Source organism: Rhinolophus sinicus, chromosome 15 (assembly GCF_057876585.1).
Source record: "Rhinolophus sinicus isolate RSI-liver-muscle chromosome 15, RSI-T2T, whole genome shotgun sequence".
Classification (NCBI taxonomy): domain Eukaryota; kingdom Metazoa; phylum Chordata; class Mammalia; order Chiroptera; family Rhinolophidae; genus Rhinolophus; species Rhinolophus sinicus.
The window spans coordinates 77,194,948-77,212,899 of record NC_142515.1 but is presented as its reverse complement, the minus strand read 5'-3'; the positions used below and the strand labels follow the sequence as shown (position 1 = coordinate 77,212,899).

The 17,952-nt window shown below is 54.0% G+C and overlaps 1 protein-coding gene across 2 annotated transcripts in view; it reads right to left on the bottom strand.

Moving 5' to 3' along the window:
- MYO1F (myosin IF) overlaps nucleotides 1-17,434 on the bottom strand; it is a 30,018-nt gene extending 12,584 nt beyond the window's left edge. The window contains exons 1-15 of one of the 2 annotated variants that reach the window (XM_074337694.2): nucleotides 17,254-17,434; nucleotides 8,779-8,916; nucleotides 8,213-8,302; nucleotides 8,026-8,120; nucleotides 7,557-7,644; nucleotides 7,357-7,446; nucleotides 5,420-5,551; nucleotides 5,141-5,275; nucleotides 4,811-4,943; nucleotides 4,421-4,617; nucleotides 3,628-3,708; nucleotides 3,419-3,505; nucleotides 2,600-2,686; nucleotides 2,035-2,202; nucleotides 796-881 (exon numbers count right to left, since the gene is read on the bottom strand). In XM_074337694.2, coding sequence (XP_074193795.1) covers nucleotides 796-881; nucleotides 2,035-2,202; nucleotides 2,600-2,686; nucleotides 3,419-3,505; nucleotides 3,628-3,708; nucleotides 4,421-4,617; nucleotides 4,811-4,943; nucleotides 5,141-5,275; nucleotides 5,420-5,551; nucleotides 7,357-7,446; nucleotides 7,557-7,644; nucleotides 8,026-8,120; nucleotides 8,213-8,302; nucleotides 8,779-8,916; nucleotides 17,254-17,256 — 1,610 coding nt within the window. In that variant the 5' untranslated portion in view covers nucleotides 17,257-17,434. The remainder of the gene's footprint in view (nucleotides 1-795; nucleotides 882-2,034; nucleotides 2,203-2,599; nucleotides 2,687-3,418; nucleotides 3,506-3,627; nucleotides 3,709-4,420; nucleotides 4,618-4,810; nucleotides 4,944-5,140; nucleotides 5,276-5,419; nucleotides 5,552-7,356; nucleotides 7,447-7,556; nucleotides 7,645-8,025; nucleotides 8,121-8,212; nucleotides 8,303-8,778; nucleotides 8,917-17,253) is intronic. The other variant, XM_019711932.3, reaches the window with a different exon arrangement.
- Between the last annotated feature and the right edge of the window lie 518 nt (nucleotides 17,435-17,952).

The following is a 17,952-nucleotide window of genomic DNA, read 5'->3' as shown; positions in this document are numbered from 1 at the left end:
ACCTGAATAAGGCTGTTTTTTAAAAATTACATGTGTAGCTTGAATCTGTTGGATGTGGAATATATTGGACAGCGCTGCTCTAGATCAGTGAGTCTCAAACTTTAATGTGCACCGGGGACCCTGGGAGGTGGGGGCGGGGATCTTGTTAGAATGTAGATTTTGATTCTGTCTGTCTGGGGTGGAGCATGAGACTCTGCATTTGTAACCAGCTCAGAGGATGCCCAAATGGGTGGTCCAGGAACCACACTTGCAGCCCTTTCAGAACCACCGTCTTATGACTATTCACCTGATGCTCGCTTCTATTTGCCTTTTTTCTAGTTCAGTGTCTGTCTCCCCACTGGGCTTTCAACTCAATGAGAGCACCTGTGATCTCTGACTTGTTTAGCCGCCCACCCCCACAAGTTCAAATGGTGCCTGGTCCACAGCAGAGCTGGAATAAAATTTTGAGGTGTAAAGCCAAAAAGATGGACAGGACCTGGTATGCAGCTGTGATCAGGGAGATGGATCCATATGTGTTCATACAGAAAAGTGTAGAGCGTGATGTTTTCACTGCGTAAAAAGGGAAACTGTCCATACCCTGCATGGGTTTCTAGCCGGGCCGCTGGAAGGGCCATAAAGACCAAAGGGTTACTGTTTAATCAGAACCAGTCACTGGAAATACTGTCCTGGTCACACAGCCACCCCACAAAGTCTGTGGTGTGATGGGAGCTCTGGGGAAGATAGGGTGGTCCCTGGGCCTCCCCCATTCCCATGGGGTGGTTCTACCCAGATGTCCCCACATCTGGGACCACTCACTGCTCACTGGTCTGCATCATCTCTATGAGGTCGGAAAAGAGAACATCCCGGTTCCTCTCACAGAAGCCACTGACGTCATAGGAGACCTGGAGGAAGGTGACATTAGGGGGTGTGTGGGGCTGAGGCTTGGGTAGGTAGGGAGGCTTACAACCCAGGTGGTCAGGGGTCCTGCTCTGGGGTGAGAGGATGGGGGACAGTATCTATGGTTCAGAATAGGGGGCAAGGGACAGCAGCATCTTTGTTCTGGGGACCCTGGAAGTCTGATGCTCAAATTGAAATTCGAAAGTGGGGGCTACAGTCTGAGTCAGAGGTGAAGGGAGGTGGGGATTACAGTCCAGATTAGGGGGTGGGCTGGAGCCAGGGCAGGGTTCCCTGGGGTGGGGTTTCTGCTACTTGCTTAGGCATCAAAAGGTCAGATTGAGCATGTGTGTTCTGGCCAATTGGGGGTATGGGGGGCTGTGTCGGGGGAGGGTTACAGCAGTGGCTGGAGACCCTGGGGGACTTGAGCCAGGCCTCTGGGCTGGGTCTGCTACCCCATGGGGGCTCTCCATCGTCTTGGCTGTGGGTATTCCCTGGCTCAGGGAACACAGGGGCTTCAGCCCATTTTAGGGACTGGTGGGCTATAGGAAGCCCTCACCTCTGCCACCCATGTGAAGGTCAGTGGCAGATGCTGCAGTCCTGACAATTGGGGAGGCAGACTGTGGCCAGGGTCGGAAGCCAGTGGATTTCTGTAGCCTTGGGGAGGGGTCTATAGGGGCTCTAGCCTGTTATGGAGGGTGGTAGCTTACAGCAGGGGCCTGGGGCCTCCAAGTTGGGGTCAGAAAGTGGTGGGCTGTGTCCTGGGTCTGGGGGTTAGTGGGGCTTACAGTTCTGATTGGGGTTTGGGAGTCTGCTGCCCAATTTGGGGTCAATTGGAGGGAGTTTCTGTCCTGTAAGTGGGAGCTGTCCTGTTAGTAGGAGGAGCTGTGGCCTTGATTAGGGACCAGTGGGTTTCTGCAGCTCTGGCTGAAGGCACGGTGGGGGGCCCAGGCCAGTTTATGGGGTCAGTGGGTGGGGTCTGTTTCTGGTCAGTTGGGATAGGGCTGGAGAAGGGGATGGGTGAAATTCTGCAGCCCTGGCTGGGGATACCCAAGGGCTCCTTCCATTAGGAAGTTGGGAAGCTGCAGCCTGGAGCACCCAGGGTCTGTGAGGGGGTGCCCCTGGGTGCCACCCGGCGGCAGGGCGAGGGGCGCAGCGCACCTTGCCAGCATAGTGGTGGATGACAAAGCCAGCGCTCCAGCTGTTGAAGTGCTCGTGGGTGCCCACGGCCCCCTGCAGCTTCTGCAGCAGCGTCTGGTCGGCGCCACCGCCCGTGGCGTGCATGGTGGCGCACACGTCGTCCAGGACGCTCATGATGCCTGGGGGGCTCTGCGAGCACGGGGAGGTGGCAGCAGCACAAAGAGCTTCATCAGGGTGGGAGTGGAGGGGGTGGGGGTCCAGGTGTGTGTGGGGGGGCTGCTGTGGAATCTCCCTGTGTCCCATAAGGGATCCACGCCTCTTGCCCTGCCCCAGACTGGCAGGCTTGGTGGGGGATCTGTTAGCATTGACCCCTCTGGCCCTGAGCAGGCTGGCCGGGGGAATGTTTGTTGAGTGAATAAGTGAAAGGTGAGCAGGTGGACAGAGTGAGTGGGTGAGATGGCTGAAGAGATACGTCAGTGCTCCTGGGTTGAGAAGGGCCCATAGGGGCCAGTAGCACCTCCCAGGTCTCCCAGGCTCAGCTCTGGGGCCTAGCGAGACCCTCCCTCAATGCTGGCCCGGCCCTCACCAGCTTGTTTTCGATGAGGTCACAGACGATTTTGTTGTTGAAGTACTCGATGGGGGTCCAGCGGATGCCCTCCTGTACATACTCCTCCTAGGGGAGGCAAAGGGGGCAGAAATGGGGGTGGGTATCTGGGCAAAGGTGTGCGCATTTCTAGAATGTGTGCTCCACAAGCATGGGTGAAGGAAGTGGGGCAGGTGTTCACCCCCTTCCATATTTCTCCCACAATCTCATCATTAGGACTGTCTCCAGTGACAAAGCCCATTGCCCTGTGTGGGGAAGGCTGGAATGCCAACCCCAGCAGCCCTTGAGCACAGACAGACAGAAACTGGCGGATAAATACCCGGGCTCCTCAGTGGGCCAACCCCAAGGGCTGCTCTGCAGTTTCCCTGAGGCCCAGCAGAACTGAGCCCCACTGGCTCGTTCACACACCCTATTGAAGCTCTTTTCACAAGTCCCTCCCTCACTCCCTCCCTCCCCTCCTGGTCTTTGCCCTGAATCCTTGGCTGAGGCTCTGCTTCTGCAGGACGGGTAGAATGAAAGCGTTGGGGATTTCTGTCTGGGCTGTTCATGGCGGTCTCCCAGCACCGCAGACAAGGCCTGGCACACAGCAGGGATTCGGTAAGTAATTGTGAAGGAATGAACAAAGAGCTTATTCCCCAGAGCTTGTCAAAGTTTTACAGGTAGAAAACCTCTTCCGAAGGAAATCTCATGGTGGACCTGGATGGGTCAGCAGAGAGAGTTGGGAATGGGGGGCTGGTTGTCCCCTGGTTGCTCAGTGACCTTCATGTCCCATGTCCCTGGCCACTTGGCTGCCCTGCACACCTGCTCCGCCTTCAGGGTGAGTTCGATGAAGATCTGCTGTAGCTTCTCATTGACAAAGTTGATGCAGAACTGCTCAAAGCCGTTTTTCTGCCGAGGGAGGAAAAGGGTGCTTCCTTCAGTGGGCTGATGCTGGGGGCTGCTGGGGCCACTGGGACACCCCAGGGGGCATAGGGAGGGACAGCATGTGAGCTGGGGAGCAGAGACCGTACCTGGAATATCTCGAAGCCGTAGATGTCAAGCACGCCAATACTGTACTCTTCCTGGGGCTTCTGCATAGCTCGGTTGATGGCCTGTGATGTGCATGGAGCCAGGAGGTGAGTGCCAGCCTGCCATTCCTTGATATGCGCTTAGCCACGTTGCCAGGCTATGTCCCCTCACACCAGTTTGTCTCCTGCCTTCTGCAGCTCTGTGCATACCACCTTCAGGCACCCACATGAGGACCCCAGGTCTTAGAGCATCCGGGTCCCTGCCCGGGGAGCCAGCTCTGCCCCTTAACCACTCTGCCTCTCTATTTTCTCATCTTTAAAATGGGTTAATAATAGCAACTGTCTTGTAGGGCTTTTCCGAAAAGTTGCATAAATCGACACATGTAAAACAGTTACAACAGTAACAGGCACACACTAGGTGTTACGTAATATTAGCGACTGTTGTCATCATTCTTGACCTTGACACATGCCATTATGCCATTGCCATCTGCCCCCATCCAGTCCGTCACTTTGTCCTCCTGAAAGTCCTCTTCTTGGCTCTCAAGTGCACCCACCCCTCTCCATCGCCACAGTGCCGTCCCAGTCCAGGCTTGACGGCTCCAACAGCCCCAGCCGCCTCCTTCCTGGGCTCTAAGCCACAGCCAAAGGGAGCCCCTCAGCTTTCCATGTGATCACTCCTGCCCCTGCCTGATGCCTCCCACAGCCAGGAATCGGTGAGCTTGTGACAGTCACGCCTGCCTCCCCTACTTGGCTGGTCCCAGATGGCCTGTCCCACCCCTGGTCCTGCCCCACTTGCCTCCACGAGGAAGTCGAAGAGACGGGAGTAGAGCCCCTTGGCTAGGGCATCGCGGGTGTAGGTCGCCTGCTCCACATTGAGGGTCACGTCGATGGACTCGCTGCGCCCACCCCAGCGGCTGTCCATCTTTCGGCTGGTCAGCTTCTCCTGCAGCCGCCCACTGTCGATGCCCAGCAGGTAGGCAGGAAAGGCCAGGACTGCCGGGCAGGGAAAGGGGCAGCCAGTCAGGCCAGGCTCTTAAGCCTCTTTCAGTGCTGCTGTCTCTTCCTATTTTGCCCAGTGACACCAAAATAGCCCTCGTGGGTTCTCATCCTCCGGGGGCTGAACTAGGAGGAAATAGTTCACACATGCACACGCCTGCACCCTGCCCTCCCCAGCACCCACACTCACGGTCCACACTCTCCACCCGGGCGTAGTTCCCGTCTTCGCAGAAGCTGATGTTTCCCAAGTGTAGGATCCCCGCCACAAGCTGCAGGACCAGCTGCTGGACGTTAGGCGGGATCCCAATGACCTGCATGGCGCTCTGTGGGCACAGTGGGGACAGAGCCTGTGCCACTGATCCCGACCTCCACCCTGGCCCCTGGGATCCGGCTTCTGGGGACGCAGAGAGTCAGGACACCGCTGGCTGTGTGACCGTGGCCATGTCCCTGCCCCTCTCCAGGTCTCCGTTTCCTGATTTGTAATGAGGTTGGCAGGGCTGGAGTGGCAGGGGGTGCTCACCAGGGTCTCGCTGAACTCACTCCTGTCATCAGTGCCATCCACCTTGTAGGTATCCGATTGGTTGAGGTAGTAATAGTAGTCGGGGGTCATGAGTCCCAGGTTCTGTCGCTGCTCCTGGGAGGCCCCTTCCAGCAGCTGGAGGGTGAGTGACGCTCATGGATCTGGCACTGGACTGGCACAGGCCCTGTGGTGCCCCAGTCCTCACTGTCGTGGGTTCCCGGACATGGACCCTCCCACTGTCTACCCCGGACTGCAGGAGGGGCTCCCCCGTCCACGCACCTGGTAGTAGATGTGGAAGTTCCTCTCGTTTTCATTCTGCATGACCACGCGGGATTTCTCCAGCAGGAAGTTAGAGATCTTACCCCCATCTGGCTCCCCGCCGCGGCTGAACTGAATCTCAAAGTACTTGCCCTGAACCCGACAGAACCATGTCAGCGCCCAGGACTCCAGCGGTGCAGGTGGGGGAAGCGTCGGGGCTGGGTCTGATGAGCCTGGTCTCTTTCGCCTTCTTACCCATGGACTTCAACTTGCTTTCCTCTCCCCACTTCCCACTTATGGGCTGCTTGTTCTTTTCAGCAGCTCCTTTTCTCCTCTCCATTTTTCCCTAAGCTCTGTCCTGGGCCAAGAATGCCCTTTTCTTCCTCTCTGATGCTTCAAGCCCTCACTTGGGGCATCCAGTCCTGTGCCTGGCACACAGAAGTTTCACCGTTTATTGACCAGTTTCCCAGTCTCTCCACCACAACATAGATGCTTCCACGTATTTATGGGATATTACTGGTTCCACTGATCCTGAGTGTCTCCCACATGTTGTCCCTGAGCCCAGAGCAAGGGTCCCACAAGCCCCTTCTTTGGTGTCTGACACCATCTGGGTTCTGCTCTGCCTGGAGGTTAGACGGCAGACAGACCTCTTTACTTCTCCTTTCTGCTACTTCCATCTAATAGCAATACAAGTTATATCATCATATTACACAGACACCTGTAATATATGACATATACTTATTCTATTGTACAATAAACTATATAAGATAAAATGTAATTATACGTTTTTGAGGTTCATCCATGTTTTTGTGTGTATCAGTAGTTTGAAAACATACTGTGTGATTCCATTTTTCTATGAAGTTCTAGAACAGCTGAAACGAATCTAGGTGAAAAAACCCAGAGGAATGGTTGCTTCTAGGGTAGGGTGGGAGTAGAAATTGAATAGAAAGGAACAGAAGGGAACTTTCTGGAGAGATGGTGATGTTCTGTATATAGATTGGGGTTTGGGTTGCACAGCGTATGCATTTTTCCAAACTCAGTGAATGGTCCACTTTAGATTTATGTATTTTTCTGTATGCAAACTTTAAAAGAAAGAAAAGAACTGTAAATGTATGATGATGGACTATAATGATTTGCATGTTGAAGTGTTTGGGAGGATGGGGATGGTGTCTGCAGCTTGCTTTGTTGTGCATCCAAAAAATGGATAGAGATACAATAAAGCAAGTGTAGTGAAACGGTAATGACAGAATCTAGGAGACGGGCACACAGGAGTTTATTGTACTATTTCCCAATTTTTCTGTGTATTTGAAATTTGTAATAAAATAGTGAGTAAAACACTTAAAGTATAATTATGTGATAAAATATATTAGAAAGTAAAAATATAATAATATGTTGGGAAATTAAAAAATCTTATTAGTACTTGGGATTTAAGTCATTTCCACACACAGGCATTGTTCTGAAATTGTGGAGGTCTATGAGATGGATTTTAATATCATCCCCATTTTATGGATGAGAAAACAGGAGCCTCAAGTTAATTGTTTTTCTGTCCAAGCTACATATCTAGTGACAGAACCAGACCATAAACCCAGATCTGTCTACCTCTTTTGTCTTCCATTAGGCCCAGCATGGCACCTGACACAAAGAGTAGCCTAAGAACTATTTTTTGAAAGAAAGAAGGAATAAATTGGACCTGAAATGTGATTAGGAACAGATGTGACATGATGGCAGCTAGGGGAGTATTTAAGAATGTGACACAAACATGCCATAGCCTCCACAATTCAGCCAGTGGGGGGCTCTTTTTCAGATGGACCATAAGCAGGAAATGAGTCTCCCATTCAGGAGCAGGTATTTCCTGTGTTCTTGGGAAATGTGTGTGTGTGTGTGTGTGTGTGTGTGTGTGTGTGTGTGAAAGTCAATGTGGAGGGAGAGGTTGCTCCAAAGCAGGGCTATTGACTCACAAAGCGACTGGAATTGTTGTTGCGCACGGTCTTGGCGTTGCCGAAGGCCTCGAGCAGTGGGTTTGATTGCAGGATGATATCCTTCACATGCTGGGGGCAGAAGCAGGTGGGGTGGGAAGAGGTCAGGTTGGGCATGTGTGGGGGGATGAAACCCCATGGCGTGGGAGGAAAACCAGGCCTTCTTTCTGTTTTTGCCTCACCTGGACCTTCTCGCCCCCTCCAGACACTTTGGAGATGTAACCCATGATGTATTTGGCTGCCACCGTCTTCCCAGCTCCACTCTCTCCACTGAGAATGCGTGAGAGAAGGAATGATCAATGGCCAGGGGTAGGGGAAGTGCCCTTTTTAGTTCCTGATTGTTCATTCATTCATTCATTCCCTACTGGGTGCCAGGCACTATTCTAGGCACTGGAGATACAATAGTGAACAAGACATACAAATCCCTGCCCTCCTGGAACTGACATTTAGAGAACAGATGGACAGTAACAGAATGACTAAATAAAATCGATTATGGGTCAGATGGTGACAAGGGGAGTAAAGCCAGGCTGGGGGCAGAGAGGGACAGCCAGGCTCTGTTAAGGTCAGGAAGCTGTTCCACATCAGTCTCCTTGGGGCGGTGATGCTGTTTGATCAGGGCCTGGGCATGATGGTCTGGGGCCGCTGTCGTACCTGATAATGACACATTGGTTCTCACAGTCGATGAGCATGTTCCGATACATATTGTCCGTGAGGGCATAGATGTGTGGGGGATTCTCGTACTGGGCCTGGTGGGGGAAGGCATGTGTCAGACTAGGGCTAGAGGCTGGGGTCCTGGGGACAGTGCCGCCCCCCCACCCCCCATGGGCCCTGGCCTCACCGCGCCCTGGTACAGGTCGACCTCACGGTCAGTGAAGTAGGGCATCTGCTTGAAGGGATTTATGGAGATGAGCACGGAGCCGATGTAGGTCTGGCGGGTGGTTAAGGGCCATGCAGTGTCCTAGCATACTCTGTCCCTCACAGGCCCGTCCCCTCATCCTGCTCCCCCAGGGCCTCCTAGAGCCCCACTGTTCAGAGCAAGGGATGGAGCTACTCAGATGTGTTCTGGGAATCTTCAGAAAAATCAGGACTGGGTCCGGAATGGGGGGAATGGGAGAGTTATGGCTGAGCTACCCCCGGGGAAGAGGGAGCAGTAGGGCCCACAGCCACCCCAAAGGAGAGCCCTGCTGTCACTCTATCTGTCCCCTGTCCTACTACCCAGTGCTCTCACTGCCCATCCCATCCGCCATTGTTTGGCTCAGGCCTCTGCATGTCCCTTCTGTGCTGAGGTCCCTGTGGCATCCTTTCCTGTGTTCATCCACCCGCCATCCTTCCCTCCCTGGGTCAGCCATCCTCCTATCCCTCTGTCCTCCTTCATGTGCCGGCCCCGCCCGCAGCCCAGGGTACAAAGATGTAGTCGTCCATGAAGCGCTTGCGGAGGTTGCTCACGATGGCATCCTCAGTGATCTGGGGCAGCAACACCATGTCGTCCACACCGCTCTGTTTCACATTGTGGCTCTGCCAGTGGAAGCGCTCCTTGCTGCCCTGGGGGTGGGGGTGGGGGGTGGTGAGCCCTGACAGGGGACGGGGTGGGGTGCCTCAGCGTGCCCCTCCCCCACCCCAGCTCACTTCCATCTCCAGCTTCTGATTGTGTCTCACCTCCTTCCCCACCTCGGAGACACCAGGGGAGGTGGGTGAGGTCCAGTCTGGGCTCCCTGCCCCCCAGGAAGAGGCCAGATAGAATGACAGCTCCTCCTTCCCACTTCCGTTTCAGCCTCTGTGCTCCTCACTTCCCCTACTCCCTTCCCCCTACTGAAGCCCACGCCAAGTCCTTGACTTCTCAGTGGCATTTGACCCAACGCCTACCCCTTCCACCTCAAGATGGTCTCTTTCCTCCTCCTCCCCTCCTCCTCTCTCCTGGTCATGCCTCCCAGCCCAGACCTCTGAGATCCCCAGAGCCCTTCTGTAACCTCCACCTGCTGTGCCCAGCTGTGACGCTGCTCCTTAGTTCCCACAGCCTTCTGCTGTCCCTGCCACCATCTTCTCCATCCTCAGAGCCTTCGCTCTTCCCAGTGCCAGCTCCAGCACTTTCCCTTATTTCCTCCTTGTTTTCCATCAGTTGACACCTTCCTTAGGGCCCCAAGGAGGAGACTCAGAAACAGGCTCCCCACAAAAACTCCTCCTCCAGGAAGCCTTCCTAGAATGTTTTCTCCTTTCAGCCCAACTGAATTCATCTAGTGCCTTAAACATATAAGCACACTATCTCTCTCAGGCTCACTCTGCCTCTGTTCAGTACACCCCTGCTGTGGAAAAGTCTAGCAAACAGAAGAGTGATGGTGGTTGGAGCTCCACTGCCTGGTGCACTCATGCTCACATGACATGTCCCTCCTCCAGGAAGCCTCTTACCCCCAGACCAGGAGCTCCTAGAGGGCTGGGGCTGGGATGGAGTCCTTTCTCAGCCCTAGCAGGGAGGACCAATCAAATGAACAAGGGAGAAGGGTGAAGAAAGAAACACAACTTCAGAGGAAAGACCCCAAGGGCAAAGGATGCTGGGAATCAGTCAAATCTTCAAAGACGACCAGCGTTTGCCAGGCAGATTCCAGGGAATGGAGACAAGCAGGCTGGACAGAGGGCAGGCACTCTGGCAGGGGTCAAACAGGAGGGTCAGTGTGGGCAACTGGAGGACAGAGATGAATGAGAAGACAGCTTTTCCTGGGGGCACTGGGGATCCATGGAAAGTTCTTGAGAAGGGGAGGTACATGCTCAGAATCTGGACATGCTGCCAACCAGAGGGGGGTTTTGTCAAGAAATGCCCCCAGACATTACACATGCCCCACTGAGGTGGGGCGGGTCTGTGTTGTCATCCTGGCTGGGTGACCTGACACCGCCATGGGCCGCCGCGGCCTCATCTATAAAACGAGAGGAAGGCTCACTTGCCAGGGCTGATGTGAAGATGAGCCGCTCTGGGGAGCAAAATGGGGTGTGCGGCTGAGGCTCCTTCCCGACCTCAGCTGTTGTGTGACAACAGGCCTGGGCAGAGGGGCATGTGACAGAACTAATAGTCACTAAACTCCTGACACTGGGCAGGGAGTGCCCCGTGTTACCTGCAATCTGCATAGCAACTCAGTGGGGAGTAAGCTGGGAGGGAAACTGAGGCTCAGGAAGCGCAGTGGCTTGACACTTGACTAAGGACACAACTATATTGTTTTCGAGTGAGTGAGATTCGAGTCTGGGTCCATCTGGCAGCATAGGTCAGGCTCTGGTGTCTATACCCCCAAGTGGCTATGACCCAGAGGACTTGAAAGTTGAGAGGGTTTTGAGAAAGTGCAGGGAGAGAGGGTGCACCAGGCAGAGCGAACCACCCACAGAGGAGCGGAGGTGTGACTGAGGCAGGGCAGAACACAGAGGAGGGAGTGTGGGGGAGTCAGGGCTGGAACCCCTCCAACTGCTTCCAGCCTGAGTAGTCAGAGTGGGTTTCTCATATGGCCCATCCGATCTCCCTGTGGCTTTTCTCCTGTATGTGGCTTCCCATTGCCCTCCCACCCATCCATTCCACAAAACATTCATGAGCACCTACTGTGTGCTGGTAATTAAGGCCTTGGGGAAGAACTCTGTCAGTATTTTCCTGAGGTGCCGCTAAGCCTTTGCAGACACTGAGCCCTCTGCTCAGAACACCCTTCCTGCCTGGTGAACGCCAATCCATCCTTTAAGACCTGACTCAGGGGATGCGTCCTTCGAGAAGACCTCCCTGACCCCAGGACAGGTCAGGTGCTGCCTCTGGACTCCCACAATCCCCTGGGCGTCCCCCACCATAACCCCATCCATGTTTTGGACATCCTACACATCTGGTGTGTGAGCTCCCCAGGGCAGGGGCCAGGCCATGGCTGGCTCAACAAGGCATCAAGTCTCACGTGAATGAAGGAGTGAGGAACCAGGTAGTGTATGAATGAATGGAGCGCAGGGAGTCAACCAGGCTCAGGTCCTGAAGGGCCTCGAATGCCGAACAGAGGAATTTGGACTTGATTGTCTGAAGCTTCGAGAGTGCTCCGCAGGGCCGTACTGCCCTTGGGTGCAATTTAGGAATTGTGGGAGCACTTTTGGTTGTCACAGGGATGGGGACATGCCTGGCATTTTAAGGGGGCCACAGGTGCCAAATTTTCACTCAAGTAATCATCCTGCTTGCAGCTCCCCATCCCGCCCAGCAGATATTCTTGTAGGTGACAAACCTGCTTATAATCAATAATTGGAACTGAGAACTAAATTCAATTTTGTGTATAAACAGAAAATCTATGTATTTTTTGCCCGGTTGATACCCATTGCGTTTTTCAGGGATGTGACTATCTTGTATCAAGGGAGATTTTAGTTTTGTTCAGATTTTGCTAAGAATTGTTCAGCATTTGGAAGTTCATGCTGCTTGTGGTGGTCACGTGGCTAACACCCCACTCGTGCGTGGGGCTGTCAGCTTGCTGAGACACACCTGTGTCTAGGTGTGAGCAGCTGGTGGCTCCAGGGGCCATTCTTGGGCCACTGGCATGAGCACTTTCATATTTATGTACACATTTCATTATAAATGACTTTCTCCTCCGCATTGCAGGGGATCCATTAATTATTTTTGAAACAGTAGGAGTCGGTGTTTTTCAATATCTGTGAATTGCATTTCAGAGCTTTAAGGGGGTCCATCAAAATGTTTGTGATAAGAATGGGGTGCTGGGTGTGATGTGCTAAGAACCCTGGGATGCACTGGGAAGGGTGGGGGAAGGACAAAGTTGTGGGAGCAGTATTGTGGAGGGTTGGAGAGGGTGCCATGACAGAGGCTGAGCAGGGGGCCAGCTGTGAGGTCAGAGGCAGCCAGGACGGGAGATGGCCTGCAGGTAATAAGGGTCCGTTGGGAGAAGCAGGGAGCCATTTATTGCACCCCAAGCTACTGGAGATCATCTGTGCTCATGGGAGACAAAGAGGGCCCCTACGGAGAGTGGGGGTGACCTCAGGACCAGAAGTCAGATTGGGAGGTCAGGGGATGTAGACAAATGGAGGATGTTTTGGGACAGTCTGGCTGAGAAGGGGAAGAGAGAAAGAAGCTGTGGGGGCGGGGGGAGGGTCAGGGGAACATGGTTCCTGTTTGCAAGATGGGGAGACCTGAGTGTGTTGGTGAGAAAAGACATGAAATTCAGGAGCAAAGTGGCATCATTCATGGTCAGGGTGGGGGCTATTGGGAGGGACAGGAAGTGGATTCTCTCTCTGAAGACCTCACTGGGCAGGGCCGTGGGTAGTAACTATGGTAACTGACTACAACAATAGCACCAGTAGTTAACAGCCCATGGGCACTTATTCTCTGCCAGATTCTGGTCTAAGCTTTTTCTGTGATTCACCTCATTTAATCCGCTCAGTACATACTGAGGTCAGTACTATGATGAGGTTCACTCTGTGGAAGAGAAAACTATGGCAGAGAGAGGTTAGGGGTCCTTCCCAAGGTCACACAGCAGGAGGGAGGACCTGGGGGAGGACTCATGAGGCTATCTGTCTCCCAGCCCAGTCTTGGTCAGAAGTGGTTGGGGTTGGTACTTTGGGTCAGATGAGCATGGGGCAGAGACGTGATGGGTCCTGTCCAGGGTTTCCCCTTTGGGGTCAGCCAGTCTCCATGTTCCTGGGCCCCTCAGGCAGAGCTGACACTCAAGGCCACTTCCTTTCTCTGAGGTCAGAGGCCTCCAGGCTGGCTGTGTCTGCCTCTCCTGGCCCCGAGGACTTGGTTCCTCTTCCTGTCCCTCCCCACTTCCCCCACCCGGCTGAGTGGTCCTCTGCCTCTTGCAGTCCTTGCCATCTCTCCCTCTGTGTTCTGCCCCAGGCACCCGGGACCCCAGATTCACTCCCAGCTCCACGTCATCCTAAAATCCACGGGTAGTTAGTGGTAGTGAGAGAGAGGGCTTTGCTCAAGTGGGTACAGTGTGTGGGAGGACACTCAAGAATTTCGGCATGGGACCAATTGGGTGTGAGGCCTGGCTTGACAGCTGACTGACCACGTGACCCTGGGAGGCCACTTTAATTCTCCAAGCCTCAGTTTCCCCATCTGTAAAATGGATTCCATAATAAACTTCATGGATTTGCTGAGAAAAGTAAATGACCTAGCATAGAGAAAAGATGCACTGGGGTGCTTCAGGAAATGGCAGCTGGTGGCCCCCAAGAGCATTTAGTGGAAATGATCAGTCTATGACAGCAGATATAGGAGCTGGTCAACATACGTTTGCTTGTTGAATGAATGAATGAATAAATGAATGAAGTACCATTGGGATGGAACTGCCTCCTGCCCTGTGTCATGGGTATCCCTCTCTCTGTGACTCCCAAGTCTCCATCGGTCAAGCTGAAAACTGTTTGCTCCTAAGTCCCTTACTTGGGGGTGGGGATTCAATGAAGAGGTTGTGGTCAGAGTTGACCACAAGCCAAGTATGACTCAACCTGCTAGGCTCTTGTGAAAGACAGTCAGGGGCTGGAGAGGGCTGAGGTGGGACGGGGAAGGTAGCTTCTAACTTCAGCTCTTCAGAGACGCGGAGGGCATGGAAGGCGGGGCTTCCCTGGTGTCAGAGGAGGGAAGGGCTGTTTGTGACCAAAGTGATGGCTCCTGTAGGGGCATTTGGAGCCCTGTAGTGAACATACTTTCTGAGCCTCTACTCTGCATGGATGTAGGTGGATCCAGGCCTAGGGGAATTCAGTGTACCCCAAGGGGGTGAAGTGAATTGCCCATGGGAGGCTGTGGGTCCACATCAGACAGTGCTAAGGAGAGGTGGGGTGATCAGTATGGACTTCCTGTAGGAGGCAGGCCTTGCAACATGAACATCCCAGGCAGTCGGGGGTGGCAGCAAGAGGCATGAGTCAGGAAGGTCTTGGGTGTGTGGGGGTGTGGGGGACACCACCCCCTCCCCGGGTGGCCTCTCATCTTGTAGGAGGAGGAGGAGGTTGTAGGTCAAGGTGGCTGTTAAAAGTGTGACCTTGGGAGTCATTGAGTTGAAATCCTCTGCCACTTTTGGGTTGTATCGCGGCTTGCCTAACCTTCCTGTCTCAGTTTTCTCATCTGGAAAATGAGAGTATGGAGGGCCACAGACCTCCCAGGGCAGCTGTGCAGATTCAACGAGGCAAAGCATGTGAAGCAGACATGCTAGCTCTCCTCAGCTGCTCCAGCAGCAGCAGTAGCTGCCTTAAGTTGGCAAGTCCCACAGGCACAGGTACCCGGCCAGGAGGAAGGGCTGGATCAGGGAGCTTTTGCAATTTGCCCCAACTGTTCTGGCCGCCCTGCCCCTGAGTGGTGATGAGCAGCCCCATGCTGGAGAGAGCAACAAAACAGCCACTTCCTTCCTCGCTGGGGTCCTGTGAGCTGTGGTTGCCAGCCAGGAGGAGATGTGAAGACGGCTGTGACTGCTGGAGCCAGCCCCCCACCCTTGGCCCTGCCTTGGCCCCCTGTTGTGCCCCTGGTGCCACACCCCGCAGCCCTAGGCCTTGCAAACAACATTCTTACCTCCAAAGGCTCCCAGGGTCTCCCCCTCCTTTGGGGGAAGACCTCAGTTTTCTTTTAGCTTAGCCAGAGGTCATTCTCCAACCTGTGGGGGCCCTTGTCCTCCCAGAGCCCTTCCTCCTAATTCTCTCTTGGACCCCAGCCTTCCCATGGCCACTGCCCCTGGATCAAGCAGCTACATTGCTGTTCTCTCTATTTCATGTCTGCGCTTTAAAAACAACCACCATTACACTCATGTCACCACCATCACCACCCGAAGACAGCCAATTGCATCCTTCACCCACCCTGCCACCAAAGTCAAACAGAAACTGCTGATAACCCCAGTGGCAACACCTCAGCCAATATCAGACAGAAACAACAACCGATTCCACCAGCAATGTCCTTACCCATCACCCACTACCGTCACCACCCATCATCACGAGCACCAGCAACCCATAATAACCAACCGCCATCAACAACCACTACATAACAATATCGCCACCAACAAGCACTCATAACCAAGTACCACTGAAGCAGCGGTCAACAGTACCCCTTTAAAAAACCAACAGCCACCACTACTCCAGAGATTGTTACCAAAAATAGAGTGAACAACCAACAGCAAACACTACCAGTGCCACACAACTCTGAGTAACAGTGACCACCAATTGCTATCATTCCATGGATCTACGCTCCAGCTGAAAACAACCAGCCACCAGGCACTGATATTCATCACTAGCTGGCACCAGTGGCAACCATCACTACCGCCAGTCCACCCACAAGAACCAGTTACCACCAACTTGCAACCACCAAAAGCAACATCATCGCCGCCAATGGTAATAGTGACCCAACAGCCAATTTTCAACAGCAACTCATCTTCAACAACCAAGAATGAGTCACTTTCACAGGCTGCCACCACTAATTCCAGCCATGAATGAGCATCACAAACAATGGCAGCTACTGTGTACCGAGTGCACGATACGTGCTCTGTGAAGCACTTTACATTGTCTCGCTGAGTCTTTCAACACTCGCCCTGGCACCTGTCACCCTCCAGGAAGACGTCGGAGGTACGGGCCTCCTGAATGGGTCCCACTCTTTTACTCTGCTGTGGTCCTCTGGGCTGAGTTTCTCCCTTCCCAGACCCCGTGCGTCAAGCAAACCGTTGACTAAGCATTTTTCGCACAGCTTCCTTGGGAGGGGTTGCTTTTCTCTGAGGTAGCAAATCATTTCCTGTTCTTTTGATCAAAGTCTGCCCAGTGGAGCTCCTGAGTCTTCCTGGTGTGGCTCCTTCGTGGATGCGTTCCTGTCCCAAACCCAGAGCTCTAGCTGGTCGCTTGGCTGTGAGTGACGGGTGTGGGTCCTTGGGTCAGTGATGCCCAATTTATCATCAGCTTTCTGAAGTAAGATGTTCCCTCTTGGACTAATACAATCCCTGCCTCCCGGTCTCCACCCTGGTCAGCCACCTGCGGCGACTGCCAGAAGCCCTGCAGTTGTCACCACTGGCTCTGTGACTGTCCCAGCCACATGCCTTCATTGACAGAATGACAAAAAATGAAAGCTGAAGTGGCTTGCAGATGCATGAACTGTGGGAGTGACTTTTATGCTGGCCCAAGCTCTCTTAATGTGTCATGATGCTGCTGGGTCTAAATCTATGACCATGAGTCTCCCTGCCCTGTCACCACAGACATCATTAGCACTCAACCTTACCAGGCGGTGACGCCTTTGACTGCAGTGTCTCCCCTTCTGTCCCCACATGGAGGGGTACCAGTGGTAGTGTGGACATGCTGTGTCTCACTGTGCACTTCTGTGATTGCTACAGCTAGACCACCCACCACCTGCACAGGCACGCTGTCTCTACACCATCACTGTACCCCAACACCCATTTGACACAGCTTCCCCTCCCAGCTGTGGACTCAGCAGGGCTGAACCCACAGACCCTCTGAAGTTCCAACTGAGAGGTCCCCAAAACACCTTGCACATCTCGACTGATTTTCAAATATGACGTATGTGGGAACCGAGCCCTAGAGAGGGGAGGTGACTTGCCCAAGGCCACAAGGGGAGATGAGGGACCAAGCTGGGCTAGAAATTGGATTTCTTAAGCCCCAAGAAAGGGGTGTCCCTGTCCCTGCAGACACTGTGTGATCCCTGAGCCACTTTCTGTTTTCCAGTTACTGTTCCACCCTTAACCCCCTACCCCCATCACCATTCTAGCATCCTGTCCACCATCATAGGGGAGCTTGGTCCCTGGTGATGGATGCTGGGGGGCACCCGAGCTGTGCTGAGGGACCCCCAAAGGGTGTGCCGTGCCCCTCTCCCATCACACCACTTTCTGATGCCTCCAGGGCACCTCTACACGGCTGGTTTTCCCACCCCTGCACTTCAGGGCCCACTCTGGAAGGACTTACCATGGTGGGGGTTGGCGTCTGGGTTCCTGCCCAAATGGGTTGTGGCAGGGGTGTAGGCTCAGGGAGCTCCGGGGGGTGGTTCGGGCATGGCCCTGCTCCTTCTCCTTCACCAGACTCCCAGCCCTAGTTCCTCTTACAACAGCCCCCCTCTTACTTCCTTTGGCGGGAGGGGCCCGCGGCTACCGGGGAGGGAAGCTGGGCCCAGAGGGCGGGGAGAGAGCTCCAGCAGCTGGCAGGGCTGAGGGAGCTGTTTGGGGCTCTGAGCCTGAAGAGAGAGGTCAAGGATTGACGGCAGCTGCTGTCAGATCCCAGAAAGCCCCTTCTCCAGTTCCTTGGGGACAGAGGCTGCCACAAGGAGCACACAGGTCAGCTGGCTGTAGGACTGACCACTCTTCAGCGTGACCCCAGGAAGCATTTGGGCTGCTCAGGTCTCATCAAAACCATTTCAGACATGTATCTGCTCTGGGCATCCCTGAATAAACACCTGCTTCCGGAGCGGCCTCTGCCGGTCCTTCCTTCAGAATGTCCTGTGTGTGTGTGTGTGTGTGTGTGTGTGAGAGAGAGAGAGAGAGAGAGAGAGAGAGAGAGAGAGAGAGAGAGAGAGAGAGAGAGAGAGAGAGAGAGAGAAAGGGCAGCAGAAGTGAACAGTTCCAGGGGCTGGATACACCTGGAAGGTCCCAGACTTTGGAGGTCAGACCT